General features: G+C 45.8%; 1 protein-coding gene across 2 annotated transcripts in view; it reads left to right on the top strand.

The window, feature by feature from the left end:
* The window catches only part of ZNF398 (zinc finger protein 398), a 30,370-nt gene extending 17,793 nt beyond the window's left edge, over positions 1–12,577 (top strand). For both annotated transcript variants that reach the window (XM_024129055.3, XM_028489628.2), the window contains exons 5-6: positions 4,546–4,659; positions 6,050–12,577. In XM_024129055.3, coding sequence (XP_023984823.1) covers positions 4,546–4,659; positions 6,050–7,194 — 1,259 coding nt within the window. In that variant the 3' untranslated portion in view covers positions 7,195–12,577. The remainder of the gene's footprint in view (positions 1–4,545; positions 4,660–6,049) is intronic.
* The last annotated feature ends 321 nt before the right edge of the window (positions 12,578–12,898 follow it).

Raw genomic sequence — 12,898 nt, 5'->3', positions numbered from 1 at the left:
CCCTCCCCTCTCCCCACTCCCCCTTGGCAACCACAAGTCTGTTCTCTATGTCTGAGTCTGTTTCTGTTTTCTAGATAGGTTCATTTGTGCCATATTTTAGATTCCACATGTAAGTGATATCGTATGGTATTTGTCTGTCTCTTTCTGACTTATTTCACTTAGCATGATAATCTCTGGTTGCATACATGTTGCTGCAAATCTCAGCACCAGTTTTTTTTGTTCTTTTAATTTTATTTATTTGTTTATTTATTGGCTGCATTGAGTCTTCGTTGCTGCGCGTGGGCTTTTCTCTAGTTGCGTCGAGCAGGGGCTACTGTTCATTGTGGTGCGCGTGCTTCTCATTGCAGCGGCTTCTCTTGTTGCGGAGCATGGACTCTAGACGTGCGGGCTTCAGTAGTTGTGGTGCGTGGGCTTCAGTAGTTGTGGCTCGTGGGCTCTAGAGCACAGGCTCAGTAGTTGTGGCGCACAGGCTTAGTTGCTCCACGGCATGTGGGATCTTCCCGGACCAGGGCTCGAACCCATGTTCCCTGCATTGGCAGGCGGATTCTTAACCACTGCGCCACGAGGGAAGTCCCTCAGCACTTGTTTTAACTCACTTAGTTCATAATACCTTTGTATACATCCCAGAACCTCAAGGTTCCAGCTCCTTTTCAGACAGCCTGGGGCCTTAGCTGTTTAAAACATACGCACACACACACACATACAATAAGATTTCCTCATAGTTAAAATAGCATTCAACCAGTGTAGATATTAAAATTTTATGTTTTCTTGGGATCGGCCTTTCTATTTGAACTACCCCTCAAACCTAGAACCTCAGCAGTTATCGACTTCCTCTTACCTGATCATTATTTTCAGTTTTTCTCTCTTCTCTGGCTTTCTCCAAAGCCTGCTGCTTGCAGGAACCAATGATTTTACTTTCATTTGTGTCTCTTTAAGGATCCACTGTTGGGATTCCTCAGGCCTGTGCAGATGTACTCTGAGTGCTATTGTGGTGACTGGCCCAGTAGTTGCCCTACTGTCACCAGGCAGGTGACTGCATGAGGCCACCTTAGTATTCCAGTACTCCTGCTCCTTTTATTTCACTTCCAAAAGGTCCTCAGTTATGCATTCCCACCACTCCCACCACATGTAGTAGACACACAACCGTATTCCATGCATTCAGTGACAGCAGTGCTAAGACACAATTATTTGATAAAATAAATATTTACTTAGTTTTACTGACCTAGTTAGTTAAATGACCAGAGGAACTTTAGCATCATTATTCGAAAAGAAGAGTTACCATCCTGGGGTTCCCCAAGTTCAGTGAAGACATACTGAGCCAGTGGCTGTAATAACAATAGCCACTCACATTTCTGGAGAACTGGCTTGTTCTTTTAGTCCTCCATAGCTTTTATGGTTGGCTGCTGACTAATATTGTAACAAAAGATTGGAAAGAATCCAAATGCCTATCAGTAGGAGACTCTTGAATAAACAATGGTACAGCTACAAAAAGGAATGAGAAAGATCTCTGTATACTGCTACAGACAGATGTCCAGAATATACTGTTAAGTAAAAAATGAAGGTACAGAACAGTTTGTGTAGTATACCTCATGAAGAGGGAAAATACACAGATGTATATATGTTTGCTTATATTTTCCAAGAAACAATGGAAGATTAAAACAAAAACCAATGAGAATGGCTGCCTATACAGGGAGGGAGACATTAGAGATGGAAGCTAGACCTCTCTGAATGTACCTTATTTTATAGTTTTGATTTTGGAGCTTTGTAAATATTTTACATAAAAAAATAAAATAAAAATCAAACACACACTGAAATAACTAAACTGTATACCACAAAAAAAATCTTAAATTGAGTCCATATTTTTGTTAATAATATTGGTATTATTTTGAAATGTACATTCAGATAAAGCAAAGATTATGTAGTGTCATTAGGAACCAAGATTCTCAGGATAAGAGAGAAAAGATACAAGCATAAAATCAAAGGATTTAATTAAAACCCTGTAATCCTAAATATGAATCATAAATATTAATATAAACTCATGACACTTTCCTTTTTCTAAAAGGTATGTATTTTATAGCTTTGTCCATTGAAACGACCTAGAAGCAGTGACAACCTATTAGCAGTTAGCAACCTTATCATCCAGATTGTTGTCTCTAAATTCCGTTTCTCAGAGAGATTATTGATTGTGTGCTTGGAGCAGGAAATGTACAAGATGAACCTGGTCTAGTTTGTCATACCAGAAATAAAGGAAACTAGATGTTTGATGATGTGAAAATATAGAACTGATCTGAAGGGGCTCCCACTGGCCAAAAAAGGGACAATTTGAACATTAAAAAGAATAATGACTTGAACTTATTTACAAAATGGAAATAGACTCACGGACAAACTTAAGGTTACCAAAGGGGATAGAGGGGGGAGAGGAGAAGGAGATAAATTAGGAGTTTGGGATTAACAGATACACGCTACTATATATAAAATAGATAAACAACAAGGACCTACTGTAGAGCACAGGAAACTATATTCAGTAATAACTATAATGGAAAACAATCTGAAAATATATACATATATATGTATAACTGAATCACTTTGCTGTACACCTGAGACGAACACAACATTGTAAATTAATTATACTTCAATTTAAAAAATGGTTAAAAAATAATGACTGCAATGGATTGAAACTCATTCAGTGTATAGCATTCTATGAGTTCATAATGATAAACTAAAGAAAAAAGTCAAAACCACTTGAATCACATTTGGAGTTTCTAGACCACTAACTCATTATTCAGAAAATTGACGAATGAAGCAATTAAGCATTTTAAAAGTCTCATATTTTTGATGAATAGACAGTTCATCCTTTGGATGTCTGTTAAAAGATCCACTTCCTTACACTCAGTCTCTCACTGCCTGTTTATATATGTGTGTGTTTATAAAATCGTGGAGAAAAAAAGATAAGGTTGGATTATGGTTAATACACTTCAGCCTTGTAGCTCAAAGTAGGAAGTTGGAAAGACAAACTGCCACGTGTGCAAAAACCTGTATTTTTCCATCTGTCTGCATAACCTGACAGTCTTTTGGGCCTTAGTCTTGTCCAACCTCCTATTTCTCCTTTGGGTACGACTTTAGATTTCAGTGGTCTCTAACTGATTTGAAAGGCATTGAGCAAAACACTGAGTTCTAAAAAAAACCAAAAAAACAAAACACTGAGTTCTGTTCATTTGCTAGGAATAAAACCATAACCTTCGTACAAGGCTTTTTTCATAAATAATATAGAGAGTTTGAATTTACTCTCTGGACCCTGTCAGCGTGCCAGCTTGTCTTTTAGGCCAAAAAAGGCTATATAGACCTCGGCTGGAATAGCAAGCACAGCTGTTTCTGTACTGACCAAATGAGGCATGTTATGTGCAAAGCCTTTAGAGGCTGTTCCTTTTTTCTTTCCAAAATAATCCCCAACGCCTGAGGGACTTGCAAATACTATTCTCCCCACTCCCAGTGTTCAGGAAACAATAACCTATATCATTAATAAGCAGAAGTAATATGATCTCTTGGAAAGAACCCAGAATTGGGAACCTGAAAAATGTTTCTGAGCAGTCAGATCTGTGCTTAAACCTAACTTTGTAATTCTGGAAATTTTTTTTTTTTTTAAGGATCAATTTTATTTATTTATTTTTGGTTGTGTTGGGTCTTCGTTCCTGTGCACGGGCTTTCTCTAGTTGCGTCGAGTGGGGGCTACTCTTTGTTGCGGCGCGCAGCCTTCTCATCGTGATGGCTTTTCTTGTCGTGGAGCACGGGCTGTAGGTGCGCGGGCTTCAGTAGTTGTGGCACACGGGCTCAGTAGTTGTGGTTCGTGGGCTCTAGAGCGCAGGCTCAGTAGTTGTGGCGCACGGGCTTAGTTGCTATGTGGCATGTGGGATCTTCCCGGACCAGGGATGGAACCCATGTCCCCTGCATTGGCAGGCGGATTCTTAACCACTGCGCCACCAGGAAAGTCCCTGTATTTGTTTTCAAATTAACATTTTTTTAAAGTTTTCGGTTCATCTTTTTTTTTTTGGCGTATTTTAAAGCAAATCTTTGATAATATAACTTTTCACTGTAAATACTTCCTTACTGGCAATTTACTTAACCTCTGAGGGCCCCCCCTACTTAAATGGAGAAAATATTCCCTGCTTCATTATTTCATAAAAAAGCTGTGAGAGAAAAAGGTGAAAATACTTTGAAAGTAAGTTTGCTAATGAAATGAAAGGTACTACTGAAACTAGATTATTTCAGTGTCACCTCTAATATAAAAATTTTGATTTGTTTTGAAATGGGCTCACCAAAAATAGTGAATCAAGGTGAGTCTATCATGTAAAGATTCATAAATTTGGTTTCATTTTGAACTGGTTCTCTAGATGTTATATGCATTTTTTAAAAGGCTAGTTTCATTTTGTTGTTATAGTTAATTAGAGATAAATATTTGGGCAAAATGTAAATATTTGGGCAAACCAACATGATTATTTCCACTTTCTGAGTCAAGCCCTGAAGGCCATTTTCTTCCCCCACAAACAGAGCCTGGCATTTCAACATCGGATATTCTGTCTTGGATTAAACAAGAGGAAGAGACCCAGGTCAGCACCCCACAGGAGCCCAAGGAGAGTGACATGTGCAAAAGCACCTATGCCGGTGAGTACTGAGCCGCCCAGACCCAGCTTATGCCAGGACCACTGAGAAGAAACGGCAGAGGAAGTGGGGCTGTGGATGCAAGGAAGTGGGTGAGGAATAGGGGAGAAAAAGCATGTTCAGGTAAGTTAGAAATGAACCGGAAATCAAACCAAGATACATTTTAAGTGAGGAAACATACTCTTAAGTGTAAAGACAAATTAGAATTGTCCGAGGAAGAAAAACAAGTGCATACAGATGGACCAGAAGTATGAGGATGGGGAAGGAGAGAACATTTGAAGAGCATGCAGAAAGGACAGAACGAAGCTAGGGGGTGGGAGAGACAAGCAGTGGAGACAGCAGTGTCTTGGGAGAGGCGCAAATGGGAATGTTAATGAAGAGCTCTCCCTCAGGAAGAACAGTGACATGAGAAGAAACACGCATCTTCTAAGACATTTAGCGCCATCTGTATTTTGCCATCTGAACCAGAAGAGAATCTCAAGGTCAGAAGAGACATGATCGTTTATACAACTTAATGCAACCTGTTTATCTTCTATGCTCTGTGCTTAGACCCTGGGGCGGGGGGGGAAAGACAGTTTCTGCTCTTCAAGAAGTTTATATTGGGGACACACATATCAGTCCTAGGCATGCCTATTATTAAATGTCAAGGGTGAGTGGGATGGATGACTTATATACAAGAAATAAGTTCGGAGAACATCACATCAGTTTTAGTTTAGGTATTTAGATAAGGCCTAAAGAAGGATGCGAAGGGGCTTCCCTGGCGGTCCGGTGATGAGGACTCTGCGCTTCCATTGCAGGGGGCTTGGGTTCCATCCCTGGTCGGGGGACTGAGATCCCCGCAAGCCAGGATGTGAAACTAGAATTGGCCTTAGAAAATTGGTACTATGTGGTTGGGTATAATCTGGGAAGATGGGAAGAGAGGAGATGCATTCTACAAAAGGGAGGGCAGAATGATCAAAGACGGATGAGCAGAAATGTGTCCTTTATTTTCCAGGAAAGTAAAGAGACAGCTAACTATAGTGAAGGACTTACCTGGCAGAATACAAAGGAACAGGATTAGATAAATACATGATTTTAGGCCTAATCACAATAGGCAACAGAGAACATTTCAGAGCTTGTGAGCAGAGGTGAAACATAATGAAAGTAATGCTGGGAGGATTGATGCCAGGGTTCTTCCTGTCCAAACGGGGAGCGCTGAAGAGGTTCAGTAGTAAATTCTCCAACGGTTGGCCTCAGGGACTACAGACACCCTGGTTATTATCTCAGCCCTCCACTGACTTCCTATCTGGGCCAATGGGGCGCTCAGAGCAGCCTGTCAGAGCTGGGCAGGGACACAGGAGAGTTGCTGGGACACCTGTTGTTGACAGGTGTGACTCTGAGTCCTTTCTTTCAGACGAAGAGCTTGTCATCAAAGCTGAAGGCCTCGCCAGAGCCTCCCTGTGCCCCGAGGTGCCCGTCGCCTTCTCTTCTCCACCAGCAGCAGCTAAGGGTACGTTTCCGGACGTGGCCTTCAAAAGCCCGCAGTCTGCGCCCGTGGCGCCGTTTGGACGTCCAGCCGCCGACCTGGCCGAAGCCTCTGAGGGACAAGTGACTTTCACTCAGCTGGGCAGCTACCCCCTCCCGCCTCCGGCCGGGGAGCAGGTGTTCTCGTGCCACCACTGCGGCAAGAGCCTCGGCCAAGACACGCTGCTGGGCCACCAGTGCGGCCCCGCGGGGGAGCGCCCGGCCCCCTGTGCCCAGTGCCCCAGGCACTTTCCCCCGCACGCCGACCGCGGCCCCCAGCCGCCCGCCAGCGAGACGCCACCCACCTGCCCGCACTGCGCCAGGACTTTCACTCACCCGTCCAGACTCACCTACCACCTTCGGGTCCACAACAGCACCGAGCGCCCCTTCCCCTGCCCCGACTGCCCCAAGCGCTTCGCCGACCAGGCGCGCCTGGCCAGCCACCGGCGAGCCCACGCCGGCGAGCGGCCCTTCCGGTGCGCGCAGTGCGGCCGGAGCTTCAGCCTGAAGATCAGCCTGCTGCTCCACCAGCGGGGCCACGCGCAGGAGCGGCCCTTCTCCTGCCCTCAGTGTGGCATCGACTTCAACGGCCACTCGGCCCTGATCCGCCACCAGATGATCCACACGGGCGAGCGGCCGTACCCCTGCCCGGACTGCAGCAAGAGCTTCCTGCGCAAGGAGCACCTGCTCAACCACCGGCGGCTGCACACGGGCGAGCGGCCCTTCAGCTGCGCGCACTGCGGCAAGAGCTTCATCCGCAAGCACCACCTCATGAAGCACCAGCGCATCCACACGGGCGAGCGGCCCTACCCCTGCGCCGAGTGCGGCAGGAGCTTCCGCTACAAGCAGACGCTCAAGGACCACCTGCGCTCGGGCCACGGTGGCGGCTGTGGTGGGCATAGGGACCCCTCTGGACAGCCGCCGGGCCCCCCGGGCCCCCTCCTAACTGGGCTCGAAACCGCTGGCCTGGGCGTTAACACCGAAGGTCTAGAGGCCAATCAGTGGTATGGGGAAGGGACTGGAGGCGGGGTTTAGTAACTCTCCTTTCAGGGCTCGCCGTGCTGGCAGCGGGGCAAGAGGCAAGCCCAGAGGCCCCTGCACCCCCGCTAACCCGGTGGTAATGCCTGCCTGGCACGCCAGTGAATTTGGGGTCCAGTGCACTTGACTAGAGCCGTGCTTGAGTTTCGGAACTTCACACGAGCAGCACATTGTGAAACCCAGGAAGACCTGGAAGAGAGCCCAGCTTCCCCATCTTTTCAAAAACATTTCCTAAGCAGAAGTTATAAGAATGTTGCAGAGAGGTTGGAAAGCAAGATTTGGCCTCTGGTGATCCATCACAGGGTAACTCGGCCTCGGGTGATCCATCACTAGGTAGAGTCAGGTGCGTGGGAGAGCCTCCAAGGCTTGAAGCCCATTCTGCGGCAGAGGATGTTTAACTGAGCCTTCCATCACCTCCCTGATGGTAGGATGGTTGCTGGAAGAAAGTGGCCAAGGCTGGGCACCGCTCCCGTTCCTCCCAGACAGTGGCTCCGGTTGGCTCACGCGCTTGGGTACTGTCTCTCCCGAAATGATGACTCAAGACTGCCTTCCTAGGTCTCCTAGATTAATTCTTCTAATATATTTTGTTTAATACTGGATGAGCAAAAAAATCTGACTTTAAAAGCTTCTTAAGGAGAACAGTTCTTTCACTAGCTTAATTTGAAGCATTCGGGCTTTTACTGCCATTTAAACTGCTAGAAACTTTTGCCGGGGTCCTGCTTAAAAATTTGGGAGCAGGATTCTCAGCCCCAGCTTTAAAAGCTAGAGATCCCCGAGAAGTGACAGAACAGCCTAGAGTTTGTGCCTGAACCATGTTTCTTAGAGTCACTCTTATCATATTCTTCCTTATTGTTTCCAAGCAAGTAAGCTGGCTTTTCCATTCCCGGTGTCTGATATTCTGACAGTCATCAGCAGAAAAGGTCAGGGCGCTTTCCAGAAGCATTACAGAGTTTTGGAAAGTGCCAGTGGACTGTCACCTTTCGCTTCCTCAGTAGTGAGATGATAGTTACAATGCCGCTTTCTTGAGCCAGCAGAGTGTCTGTTCATCCCGCCGGCAATGGGCAGGTTGAGGGACTTCGTAGGCCCCTGAGAGCTAAGCACCAGGCATGGACGAGGACAGCCTCTTCCTGCTGGCTCTGCGTCTGGGGACCTTGGCTACCGTGTGTTCTTTTGTCAGGGTCAGTCAGTCACCTGGGAGCATCCGAGCCTGGTCCCATTCCCAAGTGGCTTTGCAGTTGGGCCACTTTCCCTTTACAGATCTCAGATTTTCATCTGCAAAATGAGGCTGGTGAAAGGAAGAAAAGTGAACCTTTAGAATTAAAAAAAAAAAAATTTGTACATTCCTTCTCCTGCCAAAATCCGCTCTCTCTCCCTGGCTTTTATCCAGGCAAAGCAAAATAAGACAGCAAAATCAAGGCAGCGACATTCTTGCTGAAACTTGACTGAAATCAGTTCGATTTGTTGTTTTACTCTTGCTTGGAGGCTGAGGTAGAAGAGAATGCAGAAGTCCTAAGTCTTGGGCAGAAAAGTTGTTTGTACCTGTACTCTCGTGTTTTCCCTGAATCTTCCTGAGATGTTGCTGTGACAGGGCCTGCGAGTATTTAGACAAGACACTTTCTTGATGAAATGATAAGGGAAGCACCCATTTTTTCCCTTATCACCCAGCCCAAACCTCACCCTGCCTAGTTATGTGTAACTACACTAGGAAAAAAGTGTCACCCCAGCTAGCTTTGCTCCTGGGAATGCTCTGTCTGAACATGCTGCTCTTTGGGATAATCACATTTATAGAACATCTGTGACATTCTCAGCACCAAGCATCATGGGAGGCCTAAGAAATGTGTATGAGACCTATCCCACTGTCATACCTTATAGTCTAAAGGCAAGGGTATGGGACAAACCAAGAGAGATGATAAACAGAACCCTGGCATATGGGATTAAGAGTTTTCCAGCTAGAATCTGGACCCATACCATGGAAAATTGGGGGGTTCTGGGGATCCCAAAACCAGGGTTCCAGCTTTACTGGTGACCCACTAGGAACCTGAGTGTGAGATCCAGCTCTGGTTTGCATCCTGATCTTCCTAATGAGAAGGAAGAAGAGTCAGATCTTTATGTGGTGAGGTCTCTTTTCTGAACAGATGGATTTGAGCATTCGCCAGGGTTTGCTGGAGAAGGCACTCCTACACTAGGTGTGATGATGGATGAGATAACTTGGAAATGCTTTTTTACTCAGAGGTTTACTGAGGACACAGAGCTTATTAATGAAAGAGACCTGTGGATGAAAATGCTGCAGATAGGTCCCACAGTCCCTTTTGCAAGGAACAGTAGCCAGCAGGGACCCACACTTTGGCAAGAAGTGAACAGAGTTCAAATACCAGTGAGGCAAGAGCCGTGAAGCTGAATGAAAGGGAAAGGGCAGCCTCATGCCAGCAAGATGGAAGTAGATGTTACCCAGTCCTCAGCCCTTGCACAAACTAGGGGTTCAGCCACTGTACATTCTGGTCTCCTTTCCCTCCACCAGCCCTCTACCAGGTAGAACTCCAGGCCAGCTCTTACCTTGAGTTTGTTTGCTTAAGATTCAAAAGTGGATAAGTAAAATAGACCAGTGGAAAAGATAAGTCCAACAGAGAGGTTCCAGTGTGTGGAGAAACGTGGCCCATCAAGGGCTCCTGCGACAAACCATACACTTAACAGTAACTGAGGATTGGTCTTCCTGACTAGGCCCAGTGGGAAAGAGGAAAACCTAGAAACATGCTCTTCATCAGTCTGCCCGCTGGGCTGGGAAGTCTGTACTATCACATAAATAGGCACCATCTCCGTGGAGTGGATCCAGCTGTAGACTGTAACCAGAGTCACTCTTTTCCTACTAGATTTTTCATTATCACCGTAAGGTGAACCTCTGGCTCAGCCACAGATGTGAACCTAAATGGAGTTGATTGTCCAGAAAGTGAAAGAAGACTCTGATCTTTTCTGCTGGATATTTGTTCCTGGAACACCATGGCTGGGCTCTAGCTACTTTACATAACTTCCCAGCAGTGCTTTACGTAACTTCCCTCATCATTAGTAACAGTCTGCGGACTTTCTGTTGGGGGACTCTGCTGGGCTTCTTTTCGGAGCATGTTTAAATATTTGGGTGTCCATGCCTATCGGAACCAGGACCAGACCTTATGGCTCACTAGGGCGTAACAAACGTTCACTGTCTCAGTCGGCAACGGTCTTGTTGATAAAAGCGGGCCCGAGTTCCTTTATCCGTTCATTCCGAACGGGATGGAGAACCCAAATTTCTGCTCAGATTTCCTCTTGAGGAGGGGCAGGGCATGCTGTCCCACAGCCACACCCCACACTGTAGCTTCTTAGACCATAAAAAGCATCCTCCTCGGCTGCCTGAGGGCTGCTGCTGAGGAGCGATGAGGAAAAGCAAGTCTCCCCGGAAGGTTCTCACAGACCAGGGACTCTGTTATCACCAGAGATACGTTCTTTCTGTGTGCTCGGTGGACACCTTTGACCCTGTTCCCTTCGCTCGACAAAGGAAGCAGTCTTCTCGCAGGGTTTTACGCAGGGGACATTCTTTGACTTGGGAGGTGCCAGGCTCTTACAAGCAAAAGATCCTCAGGTTAGGGCAGATTGGTGGGAGATGGAAGTAGGGAGTGCTTGGGCCTTGTAAGGACGTGTCATGTGGGTTAGTACAGCTTAATGGCTTAAAGCAGGGACTAGATTCAGACCTAGATTCAAGTCCTGACGTCATAAGAAGTAACATAACTTGCTTAGCCATCCTGAGCCTAGTTTCCTTATCTGTAAAATAGAATGGTGCTGTGTCTCGGAGGTGTCAGGGTTTGGGGGGAACCTGTGAAAGTGCTTAGCACAGAGCCTGGCACGCAGAGGTGTCGGGGGGCAGCCATCAGGAAAGGTGCGGGCCCAACCAGAGAGGGGAAAGTGCAGAGAACCGAGGTCGCTCTGCAAAAGCACGTGATTGCTTGATGACGTAGCTTTTGCCTTCCATCTTTTGCTTCCATTTAGCCTGTTGGTTTACTCTGTCTTTTCTGTATCTCCTGGCTCCCAGGAGATGTGTGCCATGACACCAGGTGGTTCTGATTCTCTTGACTTTTCTTGGTTCACATTCTAACACGTGGGATCCGGCCCCGCTCCTCTTTCTATACCAGGCCGCAGAAGTCTCCACCCAACCCTTGGACTGGCTGCCCTTGGGTTACATGCTCATCTTGGTTCAGTCAGCTGTAGTCAGGAGGGAAGGTCCCAGATCCCAGGATCTGTGGGCCTGGTAGACTGACTTGGTAATGGGCAAACGGTGGCACAGTGGGGCATTTCTAGTACTGCGAGGAGAGGAAAGACTCTGTTTCACCTGTATCGGGCTTCCTTGAAAGGCTTCTACTTCATCAGCACATCCTAGACCAGAGCTCATGGCCCCTGCGTAAAGGACCTGGAAGGTGCTGTTTCTGTATCTTGCACAAGAAGTAATTTGTTACTTTCTAGGGTGTTATTCCTCCTTTCTGTCCCAGCTCCACTTTCTTTTTAAATATGTAACTCTGGCCATAATTCTATTTATACACACATACACAATGACTTCTGTCAGCTTGGTCAAATTGCCTCTTCAAAACAAAGCGTAATTCCACCCCTTAAGACCAACCACCCACTGAAGAACGCAGAGAGATACAGTCAAATCAGAGAGGCCTCAAAAGTACTGCGCTGCAGTGCTCTTAAAATTGCCAGGTTACATTTCAAATAAAACATTTGGTGAAACCTCATTGGGCTATGTGGCTTTGTGTCTGCTATTAGCAAAGCCAGTATTTACTGTAAAATCTTGAAGCTGGTCTAAAAATTAAGCTACCCAAGAACTGGGGCCATGTCTCATTTGTATTCCTCGTGGTGCCACATGCTGTCAGGGACGTGGATGCTTGACGAACGATCGTGCTGTGGCAAGACCACCTGAGGAGGGATTACAAACGATTCTGGTTGTAGCTTCACATTCTCTACCTGCTTGGTACAGAGCAAGCCACTTAAATTGTGTAGATCTCATTTTCCTAATTCTAATGGGCAGATTGAACAAGGTGGTAGTAGAAGGTCCGTTCCAACTCTAAAATCATAGAATTTAAGATTTTACTTCCTGGCCCTGTTTTCCTTGTCTGGTTTCTCCCCAGATTCTGCCCTATTGAGTAATTCCTTTGAAACAGAAGAATCAACACCTTGGAGAGGTATGCGTTATTACAGATTAAAGAGTCTCATTCTAACTATATTATGATTACTCCAAAACCACACAAACTGACAAAATTCTAGCAAAACTATAAAATTTCGTTTTAATACACAGTATGTGTTGGACTGCACTTTTAAGCATAGGAAGACACACCAAAATAATAGTTGTTCTAGGGTGTTGGGGTCATTCAGTGGTTACTTTTTCCTGTATATTTTGTGTAATGTAAAACATTTTGTATATAGCACTTGTAATGCTTTTATAAGAATAAGGATTATCATAATGAAAGAGGTCCTGGAAAGGAAGTCAGAGAGCCTCTTGCTTTGGTTTTCTCACTCGCAGTGTGAGTCTAGTATACACTTTACCAAGTTTACCTAAGGTGTTGTGAGGCTCAAATGAGGGAAGGTCTTAAAAAGTGCTTTGAAACATACTGCAAGCCTAAGAAGAAAGTGTTGATATAGTAGGTGCAGGAGAATTACTTGCTGATCAGTTAAACAGTTT

The sequence above is a fragment of the Physeter macrocephalus genome, chromosome 5 (genome assembly GCF_002837175.3).
Source record: "Physeter macrocephalus isolate SW-GA chromosome 5, ASM283717v5, whole genome shotgun sequence".
In the NCBI taxonomy this organism is placed as follows: Eukaryota; Metazoa; Chordata; class Mammalia; order Artiodactyla; family Physeteridae; genus Physeter; species Physeter macrocephalus.
The sequence above is the reverse complement of the archived record's forward strand: the minus strand, read 5'-3'. Positions and strand labels throughout refer to the sequence as shown.